Genomic DNA, 18,126 nt, shown 5'->3' with positions numbered 1-18,126 from the left:
TTTAACACACGTATGATGAGTTTTGTATAATAAGTTCATTTTGACTACATTTTTGACTACTCAACACTGGGAAGAAATGGGTTAACTACGATATGCAAAAGATCTTAGAAAGGATATTTTATTTTCCTTAGGAAAGGTTCTTTTGAAGTATAGCTATTTAGATAAATTCCCAAGCACTCTTAAATTTTTCAACTTTATTCTGCTCGAGCGCTGTCAGATTGGCCAGTGTAGTCAAGAATCATCGCTATCTCGAGTCACGAGGTCAGTTTCGGGTCGAGATATCTCCCTGGAAGGAACGTCTTCCAGATAACAACGTCAGATAAACACCCACGTCATTGTACACCAATGTTTTCGTTCGATCAAAATTATCGAAGTGAAAGACGCACCCCTTCCGGACGAGTCTTATCTACACTTTGCGCTGATTAGTTAATTTGCAAAATGAGAATAGAAATTTCCGTACGGTCTACCGTATCCTCGATGATCCTTATTTAAAAAAAAAAGGGTTAAGAGTGACTATAATTACAGTCGCTCATCTATGAATCACCGCAAGGAGAAGAAAGAACTATCGAAAACTCTTCAATATTCATCGAGAAACCGCGTCCACATTCCACGAGAAGAAAACACGTTCGAAAGCAGCGCGTAGTTGGCGCGCGAGTAGCGATTTGTCCGCTCGCATGCGCCAACTTATCGAGCGGATAGGTGCGAGCAGAGACAGCGGAGAAGCCAGACCGTTCTGCTGGCTGTTCGTCACAGAAGCGTAAACTCGAGCGTGTAGTAGGATCAGCTAAGTCGTTGGTAGAGCAGAGAATCGCATCGTTATGGCAGCCTGGAGAACGTTTCGATAGAACCTTAACCGCGGCGCAGCCGGAAGTAATCAATCAAGTTTCATTTTGATCGTGACAAGGAATGCAGATGGCAAGTGTAGCCGGTTCGCGATGACCTTTATTAGCCTCGGTTCCGTCGTCACCGCTTGCTCGCCCGTCGTCGTTCTACCGTGACCCGACTCGACGAAGAATTACGCCCGTGGCCGTGTTCCTGGCTACGCGGCCAAGTGACGACAGGTGAGACCAACCAAAAGAAGATCAACAACGTCCAAGAACAAGATCAATCAGCCAGGCATGGCTAATCTCGCGGGTGGCTCGTCCTCTGGTCTCACCAGACCACCGACCATGCTGGAACAGCTTCTCGAAGAAATCAACTTCCAGAGGACGAAGGAGCTAAGGCAGATGTTGAAGGATGGTTCGTATAGCCAATCTTATTCAGATGAATCATTGTTTTTTTTAATGAAATAATTGGGTCTGTGTGAAAATTTGCAATTTCAAAAACGATTTTCATTCAATCATTTGGAATTTATTTTAATATTGTATCTAAATGTTGTATTTTGAAGTATCGTTTGGTAAACAAACATGATGGGCGAGTAGTAAACACGCCCATAGCGCCCACCAGTTTGCTAGACATGTTTACACCCTCGTACCAACACTACCCTCTTTGGTGAATCCTTCAACCATTGAGTTAACAACAGTATAATTTAATCGTACATTCTTTTTCATTTTCAGTTTCTAAACTTAGATTATTTCTTTAGAATGTGTATCTCACATTTTAATTGAAACATTCATCTAGATCTGGACTACGACTGTTTCACGTGGTTTTCTGTAAATTAAAATTACAGGTAGATGATTGAGCAAAGTTTTAAGATGTTGTTTGGTTGAGTCAGGGTTTGCGGGATTGCAAGCACGCGACGAGAGTGGCTTTGTTTGCCAGACACTGAGCTCCCATGCAAGGGTGATTCGACGATCGATGGCTTAAGGGTGAAACGAACGAGGATTTTTTTCTGTATGCTTCTTTTCTCGTCGCTTTGGAAATGCGATATTCCCTCGTCAAACACAGACAATCGTTTCTAACATTATCGTTCTGATCGATTAATGCGAAGTTTGTTATCGATAAGTCGTCAAGTCTGTGATAACTCTATTTGATTCGATGGGATAAGAGTCCGTGGCAATTGTAAGGAATAGATTTCAATACATTTGCGTGTTAATTACGCTAACACGAGGTCAAAGACATTTGAATAAGCCTCTTAGTTTCTGTATTAAAACCACTCAGTGCTAATTAAGTTTCAACGCTTAAGATACACATATGTTACAAATTTTTATTACAAATTTATTTAGTTAATAATGTTGTTCTAAGCAAAATTATCATTATTTGCATTTCTAATGTAGAAGAAAAGGTACATTGAAGCGTTGAAAGTTCGAAGTTGAACACAGTTTATTCAGAGATACTTGAATCGGAATTTGCAATTCGAATTTCAAGGCGAGTTTGGTCGAACTCAGCACCGTTCAAAGCATGTTTTTTGCAGTCTACGATCTCAATATAAATATATCACAATGTCGAGGCAACACGTATGAGCTGATACGTAACAGTCCTTTGTCTTCGAATTAAACAATCATTATATAAACCTAAACAAAAGAGACGTCTCTTTTCGCGTAGAATCGACGGACGCTGTAATAGTTGCTTTTGATTTTCAATTAACACGTACATTGTAATTCACGAGTGTCACTCATTGATACAAGGCAACAAATTAATTTCATTATTAATTACAATGCAGACGTTGGAAAGAAACTCATTCGTGGAGAAACGAACAAAAATAATAGCAAACTTATCCGTTCTATAAATGCAATATGACGTAATGCAGTGTCGATAGACGACTGTACGTAGATTATACGTATGACTCAGTCCTAATAAGATTTTTCACCAAAGCAAAGCTCTCTCCTCTTTTCACGCCTTGGCCGGAAGAAGCCTGACAATTGTGTAAACAATGAATGGATGTAACTTGTTGTCAGATGTGATTCATTTTTGGTGAGCCAACAATTGGGTCGTTTCTGAGATATTTCTACACGATTCCAGGCTATTCCCGTCTTCGACGATCGTTCAATCTAGATTGGACTCCCTTTACCCCTCTACATTCCAGGGGTTTAATGAAAATACCTATCGAGACGACGGGTTAGCGAATTGAACGAGATGCGCCAATGGAGGCTGCAATTATAGTCTGCATCGTCGTCTACCAGGGACATTCTTATCGATTATCGACTGCCTTTACAGAGATTCGGTCCTCGTTAACCTCCCCCTCGAGGATTACATTGTTTCAATACCCTTTCACGGATAGTTCCGACCGAGAGTGGTCGAAAATATCAACCCTCCCTTAACTCTGGCTTGTAAAGTGTTTCCTGAAAGGTCATCGCGTTTATAAATTGAAAAATTTATTTTTAACACCTTTTGCCACAGACTCGGGCTTCGTGGTTCTTCAAGGTACAACCTACTGGACGGACCTGTTCGTGCGGCACTTCCTCTTCCAAGCAGAGCACACGATCGACGGTGACGATCTTCTGTTCTTCGTTCGCAAGAAACACGTGAAAACATCGTCGAGATATTTGCCAAAATTCGAAACGGAAGTAGACGTGTTTCGTAAGGACAGCAAGAAACTGCCAATCGGCGATCCCGACATCGATTGGGAGGAAACCGTGTACCTGAACCTGGTCGTACATCAGTTCGACTATACGCTCACGTTGGCGATCTGCACAAGAACCAGCCCCAAGGAATTGCAAGTAAGTATTTCCACTTTGAAATCGCATTCGTTTTGTTATTTCTCTTAAAGCTAGAGAATCTTATTTTCAGGTATTACGAAGACATTCGCAAAAAGTGTACGCTAGTCCGAGTCGTCGGCGTATGGACGCCAAGGGTGATCTCGAGGAGATCACTTACCCCCATATATGCTTTATGGTGGACAATTTCGACGAAGTTTTCTGTGATATTTTAGTCAGGGACGGGGAGATGGTGTGCGTGGAATTGGTCGCGTCGGATCGAGAGGGTGCAATCCAGGGTGTCATCTTTCTTGGGTCCATCAGATACGACGCGTTGAAGAAAGTATACGACGCGAGGGTAGGTCCCTTAACTGAATCACGCTCGTTACAACCTTATACCCTCTTGATAACACTGTGCCTTTGATTTACAGTCCAGCCTGAGCACCAAAATGGCCCAACGCATGACCTTTGGCCTGTTTTCCGGCGCGGCCTCGCAGAGAATAGAGTTTGTTCGAATGAAGGGACCTCGTGGTACGATTTGAAATTTCTCGATTTCTTTCCATTTTAAAAATACCCGAGAACCTTAGCTAGCCGTCTTTCAGGCAAAGGACACGCAGAGATGGCTGTGACGAAGCCGAAAGGTTCAGGTGCGGAGACGCCAACCTCAGAGCCTGGTTATTGCGCCACGGATTCTCTGTGGGACGCAGACTGGGACGATGCCGAGGAATTGTTCATGTATCGACATCAACGAAGGCTATCAGATCCCAGTTCGAATTTAAACAATTACGTTCGGGGTGGATGGAGAACGAAACCGGACACTGCGGCGACCAAAGCCAGGTCGGAGAACGAGGGTCTGGATTCGATGGCGAATGGATTGAACGAGATCGAGGCTGGAGACGTTCGTGACGGTAACTAGAAGTTCTCTTGTTCATCCAGCTGGTGGTTTGTTCGCCTCGATGATCCGAAGACCAGGCGAAAAGTTGCGAAAAGATTTTTACCTTGTTCTTCCTGCCTGTGCCCTCTCGGGATCGACCGTGCATGCTCTTCTGTTACGTATCTGTGTATTCTGCACATTTCTTTCTCTCGATAGATAGACGACCCCCTTAGGAGCCGTGTCTCGACCTTGAACCGTCGTTTATTCACAGGACACTTTGGATAATTTTGTTTATCCGGTCAACTGGAATCGACAGTTGCATGATTTAAATGACTATTTTGTTTAAACCACCTTTGTGATCACTTCTGAAGTTTCTTTCAAATCTAAGTTGTTCCTTTAAGATGTTCGCGAGCGATTCTTCGTCATTGCATCGTCCCCTCTTGCATCGTCCTCGAGTTAACGGAACCTGAGATTGACTCGGAGCTCGATCCTAGTGCCTCTTGTGTTCCTTCAGAATCGATCAGTGAAACCGTAAAATGCAGAATGTTTGATAATCGTTTTGCGAACACAGAGACACGGGAAGAGATAGAACAGGTGAAACAGGTCGAGGGGAAACGGCTGTAGACCACCACCATACGCGAACATCCGCGTCAGTAAATGGACGAACGAATCGAGATTGATAGAAAGAAAAAAAAAAAAAAATAGAAAGAACAAAGTAAACGGATGAAAGGAGAAAAATACCTTGTGTCTCTAATCTGTGGCACGTGTGCCATTCCGGCTGTTTCCTTTATAGCCGAGCTACAGGATAGCAGCTGGGGCGGCCGGGGCTCGCCAGGAAATCACAGGAGTCCTCACGCCAGACGACGAAGATCCCCGCATCTTCCTGGCAGGCAACAACGTCCGAAGCAAAAGCAACGTAACTCGTGGGAACGAGTCGAAAACGAGAACTCGCCGAATCGCAAGGAGGCCTATCACGAGACGAATGGTGAGCGTGCTTCAGCGTGTTCGAAGCGATCGTTCATCGCCTCTTTCTTATCTTTTATTGATGAAAAAGAGACGAGGCAACGAATCGTTAAATCACGATAGAAACACGCGCGCGATCAACCCAGCCGGTTGTTTCATGGTAGGCCTCCAGAATCATCAGCACCACAACCATATAGAGGTCGGTAGCGAGATATTGGTACCGGCGGCGCCATGCTTGACGGACGACAACGTGCGACAAAAGTTGGACGCCGGAGCGATTCTAGTCCACGGTAAGGAGGAGCTGCCTCTTAGATACGAGGAACAGGACAATAACCGGAGACGCAGGCCGTACAGCACCGGCCATATCAACCACGATCGTATCAACAACCTGGAGAACGACGAGGAACATCATCGACTCAGCGACGACGAAGTGGTCAGGGTACGTCGGACTGACGGTGGACGAAGAAGGCTACGGTCAGCAGGCTCCGACCACGAGGAATACTACACCGGGAGGAACAGGAACAGAAACGACGACGAGCAGTTGAGAGATAAAAACGCGAACGCCCGTATTACGCGTGGAAATCTGACGACCCACAGACAGAGTGCCACCCTGCCGAGGAGGAGGCGAAGACGCGCGTTATCCGGAAGCTTCGCGGGCAACCCACTTCCTCCTCATCGAGTCACACCAGACGGCACAGCTATCTACTATTGGTGCGAGCTCCCGCGCCGCCCCGGCTCACAGGGTAAATTCTTCTTCCCCACCCTGATCGACACCTCTAATTACACCCCCCCCTACATACAAAAACCGATCACCAGTATACTTAACATTGGCTGCTCCGTCGACGATATTTTTTAGGGATACGTGGATTCTTTCTTTGCAGGTGAAGAGAGTTTGTTAGTTTTCTTAAGAAATTTTACAAAAATTAGATCCAAACGGATACTTGATTGGACGAGGGTTAATAAGGGGTGTTAGTTCATTTTGAAAAGTGTAATCGTTCGGGAGTAGCCAATGTTACACCAGAATGCAAGCAGCCACATTGTCCATTGTATTTGAATAATGCTCCTGTATACTCATCGCTCTTTAAAACTACAAATCAGAACAACCATGTTTTATGACTGTGTTTATGAGGATGGTGAAATTACAATGGTGACGGAAGTGCGTTCCAAGGCGATCAAATTGACTGTCGCGATGGTGTTCGTAGTGCTGGTGGTGGTTTCAAACGCTAAACGAATCAATTAAACAAATGAAAGCCGTTTAATCAACGAGTTTCACCACCGGTATAAACATGGTCATCCACCATAAGAAAAACAAACATACGCTGACACCGTAACCGATATGACGAACAGAAATTCGTAGAATCGTAGAAAGCATTTTACCTATTGCGTTCTTACGATAGCAGACCGCGATTCGCTTTTTCTTTCATTCGATAGCGTTCGATCTCGGTCTGATATATTTCAGAATAAGATTCATAAATTAAACATCGAACGTTGTCTGAAAGGCTAGTGCATCCCTGTTCGCGTTTATCTGTTCTGCACACCAGTAGCCTCTGTATATCATCGTACCACCATCATATACTTTCTTTTTTTCTTACACCTGTAAATAATAATCGCCCAGTAATTTGTTATAAATTGATCCCTAGATCCTTATTCGATCATCGTCCTTTGATAATTCCTGCATAACTTGTCGATGTGAATCATTTAATTATTTCAATCTCAAAATCCATTGGTAATAATCAGATAATCCTTGGTGTGTCTACAGAACTGGACGATGGAGCTTATAATCCATTGTGGACCATGAGAGGATTCACCCAGACATTCCATTTCTGGAAAGAGACCAGGCGAGCCCAATCCGTACCCCTGAACGCGTTTCTTACTTATATTACGTTACCCTGGTGGAGTATTGCCAAAGGTATCGTCATAAACAATAAGTAATTAACAACATAATTCAACTTTTTCAAAGAATTTTTCGACATCTTTTTTATATGATTTCAGATATTCTTGATCATCGAGAAGGACCCATTCTGACGTTTTAGCCAACACGATGGTGTTCGATTTTAATTTCCAAAAAATTCTCCTTCTTCTCCTTCCGTTTCTCATTTTGTACGCACTTGGATAAAAGCGTGGCCCAAGAGAATCGAAGTGTATAGATTAAGAAATAAACGAGATACTATTTATAATCCCTGTGATGGTTGATTTATTACAATTAGTTTGGTTTCATTGATAATGTACTTGCTCGAACAAAGAGTACAAAGAGTAAGGTTTAATAAAAATCCCTTTGTCCTTTGAAATGGATTTAACACTCGATCCAACGCGTATAAAAATATATGTTTCTGCGAACATACTTCAATGGATCTCGTCCACTTCCCTTAATTAGTGTCTTTTCTATTTCATCAAATACCTTCAACTCACGTTATTCGCGAATACGTTCAAGTAGTCACCAAAATTGGTCCAAGTATGGTCCCACAACTCAGGATTGGCCCTCTTGTCCCAAGGAAGATTTCCAGGTAGTATCGCGGTAGAGTTCAGCTTCTTCAGCTCGTCACGTAAGAAGTTCACGATGGAGGGAAACCTTGAACGAGGTAATGAAAAAAGGAAAATAATAAGTATAATATATCACTCTCGCCTTCAACTTCACTCACTCGTTCACCAGATTGTTGTCCTCGCAAGGATCCTCGTAAACGTTGAAGAGACAGGGCGCCTGCAGCGGCAAACATAATGGTAGACTATCATTTCTCGGCGGACATTTGATCATCGCTTGTTTTCGAAGTCTCCTCACGTTTGCTGCCGACAAACTAAAGCCCACACTTGCAACTGCTCGACCAGCTGTGCTACCGATCACACCACCTATGTCGTAGACCCATTCTCTCCCCGATGGTCCGTACCATCCGTCCCATTGACCTTCGTAAGTGGACCCTATAAAACGTCACAATATTCTAAGTAGACAAAATGAAGCTCGAACACCGTCGGCCATCGCTACGATAGCTGAAATACAATTACTTTGTACCCTGAATAAACTTCCAATTGTCGATCGTGATCCCAGACACACCAAAAATGTCGTCGATATTGTGGAGAACAGACTTGCGAGGCGATTCGGTATCCTCGCTCAAAGCGTGCCACAGGTCCATACCATCGATGGTTAAATTGGAAGGATCTCCACCAGCAGCGGTTAACAGAGTTGGTAGCCAGTCACTCACGTGGAACAATTGTCTACTAACTCTTCCCGGACTTACCAGCTTAGGTGACCATATCAAACCAGCTCCTCTGACGCCACCTGAAGAAAGCCTAACCCGTTAGTTAAGAATTTTTAGAACCCTTTGACCATCATAGAAATATACCTTCCCAGAGAGTATTTTTTGTACCCCTCAGTGGCCAATTGGAGGCGGCATTCAGATTGAAACCAGCCGGTGGTCCACCATTGTCCGTGGAGAACACTATTATACTGTTCTTCAGCATCCCCTTTTTACGAAGTGCCTCTACCACCTGGCCAACCGATTCGTCCAATTTGCTCAACATACCTGAAATAAGAGCACTCGATCTTTCTGCGATGTGGCCTTGATTATTATTCGTTAATTACCAGCAAATCTTCTACGATTATAATCGAAGATGTTGCTGAATTTCGCGACGTCCTGGTCAGGCGCCGGGAGAGGATCGTAAGGGTTTCCAGAATGCACAGCAGCGTGTGCTAAATAGAGGAACATAGGTCGGCTATCGTTATAATTATCGATCAATTTCACAGCCTCTGTCGTGAAGATGTCCGTGGAATATTGTCCATGAAGATCCCAGGCTGAATCGAGCCCTCGTCTCATATCCAAACCCCAATAAGGCTGTCGTAGACGCGTAATCAATTAACGTTTGAAACATTGAGAATCCATCGATCAAATTATTATACTAACGCTTTCGACTGCTGTGTGATCGAAATAGTCCTGGTGCCCGCTCCAGAAACCGACATGAGAGTCGAATCCTCTGTACATCGGTGTGTACTCTTTGATATAGAATCCTAAGTGCCATTTTCCAACGATATGCGTACTGTAGCCGAGTTCGCGCAAATATTCTGGCAGTAATTTCTCGTGAAGAGGAAGCCCTCGTGGCTCGGCACATTTTAGAACCTAATAATTATTCCTCGAGTAGTTGATAATCAAATAGTAGATTTTGTAATATTTCACGAGTCAACAGCTAAAGGTCAGTAATCCTTTCTCCGTTCAGTAAGACTAAGATCGAGGCAAATGCAGAACAAAGTGCCAGGGGAAACATAAAGTAGTCACGTAGCGGTGTCATGAAATTAGCAAGTTAAATGCAGGCCTCGATAAACTCGTGATAAACTTTGCCTTACCACCATCAGATTATGCTACTATTCGCGTACTTTAAATTCGGGTATAAGGAAAGTATTGTGTATTCAGCTCGAATAACTTTATCAAACATCCTGTTAGCCTCGAAGGATGAGTTAATTCGACATTCAGGCGAAAGGCGTATGAAAGTTAATAGTGTATTTACTGAAGAATTTTTTCATTTAACGCGTTTAAGTATGGCTACACGTGACGAGACTAAATTAGCCTGTCGAGGCTAAATTAGCGTAAAACAAGGATGACTATACTTAGTATCCTCGCAAGTATTACGACACTGCTTTCAGACTCCCTACACAATATACAAATTACTATTGTTGGACAATAACAAACAACTGGCAACGTTATTTGCAAGCTTATTGTGCGCTTAAACGGTTAACAACGATTAGATCCGCCCGTTCACGTACCCCATGTTGCATTCCAGTATGAATTGGGTATTTGCCGGTCATCAAAGCGCTTCTGGACGGTGTGCAAATCGGGGATACATAATACCGATCAAGGAGGAGGCCAGAGTACGCGAGAGCATCGATGTTCGGGGTAGGTATCTGACCCGAACCATGAAATCCAACATCGTTCCAACCCTATTCAATATTTTATTCGATTTAAACAAATTACCGCCATTATAAATTAATAATTTCTCTAATTTGTAATAAAAAATCTAAAATATTTACTTGCTCTAAGGCTGATACTATGTATTAATAATTGTAATTGCCACGATAATATAAATGACAGCTCACCAAATCATCGGCCAAAATGAACACAATGTGCGGTCGTGCAACCGCAGCCACGTGAGCGAGAAAAGGCACTATCAGAAAGAGCCACAAAACCGCTACTTCCACTTTACTCATCCTGCTAGATCTTTACCTACAGTACGAAGCTGTCCTTCGAGGAACTAAACCGGTTTTTCAAGTATACTTACATATATGTCTAACTAAATTTCTAAATTTTTCGAAACAAAAAATTGATCCAAGATAAAGTGGCGATGATTTTGCCACAGTTGTTGCACCGACGTGCATGCGAATGAAAGGTAAAAGATTATGTTACTCGTACGCGGCTGGAAAATGTACACGAGCAATCGAGCCGACGACCGATGCTATACTGTCTTCAGCGAATGGTGGGGTCTTTGTTGCCACCATGATACGAGACACACGGATGCCTCAAGTTGTGGCAACTCTTGCTCTTCGTCGACAGCGACCAATCTTATCGACTGGGAAACAGTTTACATACGTAGATATTTGATCCTTTTACAAATACTAGTAGAACGCTCCGTGCTATGCACGGGGAATTAATGAGTTACAACATGACTTATGGGCCTCGGCTCAACCTTCCCAGTTATTTATTATTCTTTTGTCTTTAAGGGCCTCACGAGGCCCAACCTTTTATCACTGCATCCCTTACATGTCTGCATCCTTAACACCCCTGTATCCCTTATATCACTATATTCCTGCATCTCGTATATGCCAGCATTTCTTATACCTCGGCACCCCTTACATCTCTGTACCCTTTATATTTCTGTATCCCTTACAATCCTGAATTCTCCCAGCATATCTTGTATCCTTTCAACACTTATAATAAATATATTATAAATAAAATACTTATGGCCACTGGTTCGAACAGAGGTAAGTAAAGGTAAATACAGGTAAGTACAGGTAAGTAAAGGTAAGTAAAGTCTCGTTAAAAATAATTTTAAATTTTAATTTTTGCAAAATTTAGTTCCTTTTTTTGCCGCCAGAGGGCACTGATTCGACGTCGAAATTTTAGTTCAAATTCTTCCCGCTAGAGGGCCAAAATTTCGGCGAGCTTTAGTTCCTTTTTTTAACACCAGAGGGCGCTGATTCGACGTCGAAATTTTAGTTCAGATTTTTCCCGCTAGAGGGCCAAAATTTCGGCGAGCTTTAGTTCCTTTTTTTAACACCAGAGGGTGCTGATTCGACGTCGAAATTTTAGTTCAAATTTTTCCCGCTAGAGGGCCAAATTTTCGGCGAGCTTTAGTTCCTTTTTTTAACACCAGGGGGCGCTGATTCGACGTCGAAATTTTAGTTCAAATTTTTCCCGCTAGAGGGCCAAATTTTCGGCGAGCTTTAGTTCCTTTTTTTAACACCAGAGGGCGCTGATTCGACGTCGAAATTACAGTTCAAATTTTTCCCGCTAGAGGGCCAAAATTTCGGCGAGCTTTAGTTCCTTTTTTTACCGTCAGGAAGCGTTATAATGGGATGCTTAGAAAAGAGATGCAAGGATGTAAGGGATGCAGAGATGTAAGGAATGCAGGGATGTAAGTAATGCATAGATGTAAGGAATGCAGGGATGTAAGGAATGTAGGGATGTAAGGAATGGAGGGATGTATGGAATGCAGAGATGTAAGGGATGCAGGGATGTAAGGAATGCAGAGATGTAAGGGATGCAGGGATGTAAGGAATGCAGAGATGTAAGGAATGCAGAGATGTAAGGGATGCCGGGATGTAAGGAATGCAGGGATGTAAGGGATGCAGGAATGTAAGGAAAGCAGAGATGTAAAGGATTTTTTTGTGTTTTTAACGTGGGGAAATCTTGTATAAGACCCCCCATCGTCCCTGGGCATGGCGGCGGGGGAGTGTCAGATTCCTATTGACTAAAACCCCACGGCAACCGACACTGGCGCTAATCAAGTGGTCATCATTCAACGAATGTCTTAAAGTTAACGCAAATAATCTTTACTTTGAATTTTTAACAAAAATTTGATGCTCGATCGATACTGTGGTACTATCATTGTAAGAGTACACATATAACATTTTTCTGCTTTGTTTTCGAGCATGCGTACAACGTCTCAGCGTCACTCACAGACATGTGTCCGCATTATTAAAAGGAAGGATTTTATTAGCAGATAGAGTGCTAAGGGAGTCACCAAGGATCTCAAATTTTATTCGAACAGAGAAGAAATTTAACGCGTTCACTGGCACAGTAGAAATGTCCAAGTATGGTCAGGCACGTTATTATTATTATTATTATTATTATTATTATTATTATTATCTTTACATTGCATAAGGTACAACAAGGATCTCGGAAAAGTACAAATAAAAGTACATGAGAATTATCTATGGCTAACATGTGATCGCTTGGCAAGATTATAATTGCAATTATTCAGGATTTGACTTTGTCTGGGTCAAAACTTCAAAAAAATATCGTTATTACAGTTTTTTTACAGAGACCAATTTGGAAGAATCGAGACTGATGTATTTCTCTTTCATTAACGAGAACGAAGGTTGCTTCGTCACGAAGCCTTTTATCCAGAAACGATGATAAGCAATCAGTAACAGCGTCCAAATTGCGCACCATTGTTTATCTAACGATGAAAATGGGGAAGGTCGATTAAGATGATTATCGTGGACAAACAGGTGACACGAAATTTATTGGGCGACTCGATTAAAAACGAGAAAAGTTGCTGGTTGCAGCAATTGGTAGTGTACCTTCGAAACGTAACGGCGTGAAATTGTTGGAGAAAGATTTGTAAGAATTTTTGCAATGTTATCACTGGTGATTCGTTTTGGGAGTATAATATAAATTATGCCAATGCGAATGAACGGTGCTTCATTCTCAGCCAACTAGAATTGAATCTCATTATCATCACTTGACCTACGCTGCGGGGGCCAACTGTTATACAATTGATCCCTATCGGAATTGAAATGATTTTGTAGGAAAATAGCCTCGCAAGTGCATACTAATTGTTTCTTCGTTTATTACCATTTGAAATGGCTTTGAACACTGTTTTAATGATTTCTACGTTGCTTATCAACGCAACTGCAGATAACAGCGTCAATTACAATGACTTGATTGAAACAACGGTATTAAAATACTCTAATAAGATCTTTTCAATTAAATTTAATTAAAATTATTGATTAATAATGTAATTAAAATTCTCTTGGTTCTAGGTGACAATCGTTAAATCTTGCACGAGTTCTAAACAAATCTCTGCTCTATTGTTAGCTGGAGAATACGATGATTTTCTTCAAAAATCATTGCTAGATGATGTACCAGTGGCTCTGATTTCAGAATCAGATCCAAACAACTTTGAATTCTACACCTTGACTAGATACTTGTTCACGGAATTCCGGAAGTTCTCAACGCTGCAATTACTTTGGAAAATGAATGAATTCGTAGTGGTAGCACGATCCCAACCTCTGCTACGATTGCTCTTACAAAGGATAAAGGACTCTATTTGGTCTAACTTCAACGGATTCTACGTTCTAATCGATAGGAAGACGGGGAACTATGGTTGTTCGAACGCGTACAGATTCCTCTGGGTTGCCTGGGAATACGAGTTGTTATCTACGATATTCTTGTGCATCGATCCTGTCGAAGGACTTTTAATCTACACCTACAATCCTTACACGAACGTGATTCCAAGGGAGTGGCAGGATGCTGGATCGTTTAAAGGTCGCAATGGACATCCTTGGTTATTGCTGAAGAAGAAATATCGAAATGGTCAGTAGATTAGTGTCTCTCAAATTGAAATTCATTTCAAGAAATGATCTTTGTTAAAGGTCCAGGGATGTGTAAGGATCTAAATTTCGATAAGACGAGTGATTTGAACGGATACGAAGTCCGAATGAACGCGATTTCCTACCCGCCGTACCTTCACATAGACCCTCAGGGGCGAGTGAACAAACAATTTGCCGGTGAGAACGGCGAAGTTATACAGATGGTGTTCAATAAATTAAATGCTAGCCTAAACGTAATGGTGCACAATGGATCTGCATACGATCTCGGCGGTGTTGGACCTCATGGAAATATCGTGGGAATGTTGGCAGATATCGAATCGGGCAAGGTGGACATGGGAATAAATGCGAGGCACTTGCACGTCATGTGGAAACTTGGGTATGTTTTTCTTTCAAACGCAAATGCAAAGCCTTGTTTCGTGAAATATAGATACATAGATGAATTTTTTGAATCGGCCCGATGGTGGCGGCTTTTTCTATGCTAGTGTCGCCTAGTGGCGAGTGGGAAAATTACAATCCCCGTAATTTTTGCCCATCCTATCGGTGAAACCCGAAAGCTCATTTAGTACACCAGTGACTATAGTGATAAGTCACTGCCGAAATCATGACTCCTTGAAAATAAAGGCATACCTAATCTTGTCGAATCTGTAGTGACTGAGTGCACCAAACAGTAGATGGCGTCACTTGTTTCCGGCAGTTTTTTTAGAATTATTATATTTTGATTGTGCCTTAAACTAATGAGTTAAGAAAATATAGAGCTTTGGTAATGCTTAGTGATGCTAAATTATATTTTGATTTCAGGACCACGTATCCTCATGGTCAGAATGGTATGTGTGTGATCACCCAACGAGCAGGCGAAGTATCAGAGTTAACTAAAGTCATATCGTTTATGTCGGTACCCGTAATACTTGGAAACCTGGTGGTTTTTATAATTGCATTTTGGCTGCTTGCTAAATACAAGGGAGTACTACATGCCGCGTTGGATATTATTCGTTTGATGACTGTGGTGTCCATCCATCGTCTTCCTCAAAGTATTAGTACCAGAGTTTTCTTCGTCAACGTGTTTGTACTGATACTGATAATGAATTCGTTGCTGCAAAGTCATCTAGCCTCTTTGCTCAGTCTGCCAGTTTTTAGACCTAACATCAAAACTCCGGAGGACCTCAAGGTACAGAAATTTCAGATTTCTCTTGAATAATTAATATTATCATGACTTTTTCAGAGAGCTAATTCCACGATATACGGTTCAAAGCTTCAAGGCCCGACCATACATGATCCGGTATTAAAATCCCGTTTTCACGCGGTTTCCTATCACGAATGCGAGCAACGAGTTCGGAATTCTAGACACGCGGCTTGTCTGGACGATTGTTCTCACCAATATGCGAGGATCAAGGACAACAGTCAGACATTCTATAATTCGCGAGCGATACAACAGAATTTACAAGTCTATGTTACGAAAGAAAACTGGTCGCTGCTCAATCCAATGACGAAATTGATACAGAAGGCAGTGGAAGGTGGGATCGTGTTAATGTGGAAGAATGTTAGTAGGTTCAAGTTATATCGGGCGTGGAAAAAGAGGATCGCTAGAGAATTCAGAAGTTATAGAACACTGACGATGAAGAATGTTGGGTTTTGCTTTTATACACAGGTGATAGGATTTATTCTTGGCACTGTTACTTTCCTTTTTGAGATTCTTATTGCACGATATAAACCTAGACTTATGAAAATACACGAAAGGATTAGAGACAGAGAAGAAATAAAGAAATTACAAAAACTATTGAATAATAAAAAACGAGGAACATCGGAAATTGTATAATACGGAGAGTAAGAGAGGATACGAATAGAAAAAATGTTAATTGGTCAATATTTTATTTATTCCTTCACTTTATTTTAAACAATTTGTTCATTCGAAGGATCTCTTAAATCCCCGTGAAATGAATATGTTATAGTAAATACGTTCCTTTTTACAATTTATACCATATACACAATAATAGTAATAATAATAATAATAATAAAATTATTAATAAAATTAATAATAATGAATAATAAGAATATAATGATAATGACGATGATGGTGACAATTAATAATCAATAATAATTCATTAATAATAATAATTCGTTAATAATAATCAGATTAATGCAAGGCTACGGCGCAAAAAAAAAGAAGAAAAAGAAACAAAACGTAGAGTATACGACACAGTGAAACCGTCTTCGTTTCTTAATTTTTTTTTAATTAACCGACGGTTATTTACCTATCTTATGTACGCAATTTACAAACCGTTTGTCAGCTGCGCAATTAAATCTTTCCCCCACTTTTCATTCACTTTTTTGTTGCGATTCTATCTCCCTCTTTCTCTCATTTTATTTTCACTTTTTGTTAGTAAAACACTTCTCACTCTCTCCCTCTCTCTCAATCCGCTTAAGCTGAGATTACTATAAAATAGATAAAAAAGCCCTGCTCGCAAAATATCTTGCAAATATATAGATATATATATATGTATATGTATATATGTATATATTGTCACGGTCTCTTTTCTCTTTCTTCTTTCCCCCGTTCACTCTCGTCTCGTTTCTCTCCTCTTTCTCCTTCCTACATCGATTCTTTAAACCGGATGTGTGATCGATCGAATTCAAAGACGAATCCATGTGAAATCATTTTTTCTTATTTCAATTCGCGCGTTACGTGCCGCGTTTCCGTTCGAAGCGGGTCCATCAAGCGGAAAAAGACCTTTTGATTTATAAAACCTTAAACGGTGAAGCTGGGTCCAGACCCACGAAACAAATACAACGAATTTTTAAATAAAAGAGCTTCAGATATTAAGAAATGGTATCCAAAGGTATAGACTAAAATTTAAAAACAGCAGTCCGCCATTCGAGAAATAAAAATTAATTCATCGTAACACCAATTCATATGAAATTAAACGAAATTCCCGAACGAGAACAGCGGCCACGATTTAACCTGTTAACCGGGGAAGACGAATGAACTCGTCACCTTTATTTACGAAAAAAAAAAAAAAACAAAAAAAACATGCAAAACTTAATGATCCATTTTACTAGAAGATTTTCAACGATATAGTTACACTTATATTAGAAAGAAAATACAGTGTATTACAGAAGAGAAAATTTAACTGAAGAAAACTTCTAACATGTTTAAGTAACAACAAAAAGGATTCGTCCTCAATGTACACTTATGTTTTCTTTTGTTTCGAATTACATTCATCTAGCGGTTGAAAAGTTGCACCACATTCATCGACATCTGTATCCGCGAACCACCCTCAGCGTTCCGCGCCAATAAATACAAATAATAACTCGTTAATAAACGTTACTAATTAAAATAAATAAAAAGCAAGTAAGTAAGTAAATTATCTTTCGTTAAGCGAGTTTGGTCTCTCCTTGGTGCGGTTGCCATTCTATCTATTATTTTATTGCTTCCCTCTCTACATTTGTTCGTCTCCCTTTCTCAAACACTCGTACACGCACACACACACTCCCACTCGCATACTTCTACATACATGCTCTTTCGATCCTGCGAATCTGCTTGCTTGCTTGCTTGCTTGCTTGCTTGCTTGCTTGATTGCTCGTCTGTCTGGCCGTCTCTTTGTGATGATTTCATATCGATTATGGCCGATCAACGGACGATTTTGTCCTTCCTTCAAGAAAATCGTCGAAAGGGACTCTCACGAGTGAAGGGTAGGAGTCTGTTTTTGAAAACATGACGGACTAGCGTCGTTCGCAAACAAACACGATGACTATTGCCCTCGTTGAATCACAGTAAGATGATTCGATGATAACTACCCTTCGAATCGTGAACAGAGTCCACCCTCTGAAACGTCGATCGAACCATCACGATAAACGAAATTAATTCAACTATTTACACGGATTGGTTGCAAATGAACTCTCTG

The 18,126-nt window shown here is 41.3% G+C and overlaps 3 protein-coding genes across 8 annotated transcripts; 2 read left to right on the top strand and 1 right to left on the bottom strand.

Annotated features, from left to right (window-relative positions):
- The first annotated feature begins 523 nt into the window (after window positions 1-523).
- On the top strand, window positions 524-7,596 carry LOC117600273 (uncharacterized protein KIAA0930 homolog). Of its 4 annotated transcripts, XM_034315460.2 has the most exons (9): window positions 527-1,239; window positions 3,280-3,599; window positions 3,670-3,933; window positions 4,007-4,106; window positions 4,178-4,483; window positions 5,243-5,434; window positions 5,577-6,155; window positions 7,172-7,321; window positions 7,405-7,596. In XM_034315460.2, exons 1-9 carry the CDS (start codon window positions 1,119-1,121, stop codon window positions 7,443-7,445), a joined length of 2,073 nt encoding a protein of 690 aa, XP_034171351.2. In that variant the 5' UTR covers window positions 527-1,118; the 3' UTR covers window positions 7,446-7,596. The 4 variants fall into 4 exon arrangements, with proteins under 4 accessions (XP_034171352.2, XP_034171351.2, XP_034171354.1 ...); XM_034315461.2 differs by lacking the exons at window positions 7,172-7,321; window positions 7,405-7,596 and having other exon boundaries at window positions 524-1,239; window positions 5,536-5,720; XM_034315462.2 differs by lacking the exons at window positions 5,243-5,434; window positions 5,577-6,155 and having other exon boundaries at window positions 536-1,239.
- A 26-nt stretch (window positions 7,597-7,622) lies between these two features.
- LOC117600275 (arylsulfatase B) lies at window positions 7,623-10,892 on the bottom strand. 2 transcript variants are annotated; one of them, XM_034315465.2, is made up of 8 exons: window positions 10,490-10,892; window positions 10,160-10,333; window positions 9,306-9,518; window positions 8,987-9,236; window positions 8,748-8,927; window positions 8,417-8,683; window positions 8,052-8,325; window positions 7,623-7,981 (listed from the first exon to the last, which is right to left on the bottom strand). In XM_034315465.2, the coding sequence occupies exons 1-8, from the start codon at window positions 10,598-10,600 to the stop codon at window positions 7,813-7,815; spliced, it is 1,638 nt and encodes a 545-aa protein (XP_034171356.1). In that variant the 5' UTR covers window positions 10,601-10,892; the 3' UTR covers window positions 7,623-7,812. The 2 variants fall into 2 exon arrangements, with proteins under 2 accessions (XP_034171356.1, XP_034171357.1); XM_034315466.2 differs by having other exon boundaries at window positions 7,624-7,981; window positions 10,424-10,546.
- Window positions 10,893-12,209: 1,317 nt separating this feature from the next.
- Window positions 12,210-17,260, top strand: LOC117612023 (uncharacterized). Of its 2 annotated transcripts, XM_034340645.2 has the most exons (6): window positions 12,663-12,703; window positions 12,775-13,570; window positions 13,658-14,210; window positions 14,270-14,603; window positions 15,026-15,392; window positions 15,447-17,260. In XM_034340645.2, the coding sequence occupies exons 2-6, from the start codon at window positions 13,478-13,480 to the stop codon at window positions 16,038-16,040; spliced, it is 1,941 nt and encodes a 646-aa protein (XP_034196536.2). In that variant the 5' UTR covers window positions 12,663-12,703; window positions 12,775-13,477; the 3' UTR covers window positions 16,041-17,260. The 2 variants fall into 2 exon arrangements, with proteins under 2 accessions (XP_034196537.2, XP_034196536.2); XM_034340646.2 differs by having other exon boundaries at window positions 12,210-13,570.
- The last annotated feature ends 866 nt before the right edge of the window (window positions 17,261-18,126 follow it).

This window comes from Osmia lignaria, chromosome 15 (assembly GCF_051020975.1).
Source record: "Osmia lignaria lignaria isolate PbOS001 chromosome 15, iyOsmLign1, whole genome shotgun sequence".
Classification (NCBI taxonomy): Eukaryota; Metazoa; Arthropoda; class Insecta; order Hymenoptera; family Megachilidae; genus Osmia; species Osmia lignaria.
Note: the sequence above shows the minus strand (reverse complement) of the source record. Positions and strands in the feature narration are given on the sequence as shown.

Excerpts from the sequence above, each read along its gene's own strand:
- LOC117600273 (XM_034315460.2), top strand. The coding sequence starts at position 1,119 with ATGGCTAATCTCGCGGGTGGCTCGTCCTCTGGTCTCACCAGACCACCG. Across the intron at positions 4,484-5,242 it reads GGCTGGAGACGTTCGTGACG|CCGAGCTACAGGATAGCAGC; the intron begins GTAACTAGAAGT and ends TTTCCTTTATAG. Across the intron at positions 6,156-7,171 it reads GCGCCGCCCCGGCTCACAGG|AACTGGACGATGGAGCTTAT; the intron begins GTAAATTCTTCT and ends GTGTGTCTACAG.
- LOC117612023 (XM_034340646.2), top strand. The coding sequence starts at position 13,478 with ATGGCTTTGAACACTGTTTTAATGATTTCTACGTTGCTTATCAACGCA. Across the intron at positions 14,211-14,269 it reads GAAGAAGAAATATCGAAATG|GTCCAGGGATGTGTAAGGAT; the intron begins GTCAGTAGATTA and ends TCTTTGTTAAAG. Across the intron at positions 15,393-15,446 it reads AAACTCCGGAGGACCTCAAG|AGAGCTAATTCCACGATATA; the intron begins GTACAGAAATTT and ends TGACTTTTTCAG.
- LOC117600275 (XM_034315465.2), bottom strand. The coding sequence starts at position 10,600 with ATGAGTAAAGTGGAAGTAGCGGTTTTGTGGCTCTTTCTGATAGTGCCT. Across the intron at positions 9,237-9,305 it reads ATCACACAGCAGTCGAAAGC|CCTTATTGGGGTTTGGATAT; the intron begins GTTAGTATAATA and ends CGTCTACGACAG. Across the intron at positions 8,326-8,416 it reads CAATTGGAAGTTTATTCAGG|GGTCCACTTACGAAGGTCAA; the intron begins GTACAAAGTAAT and ends GACGTTTTATAG.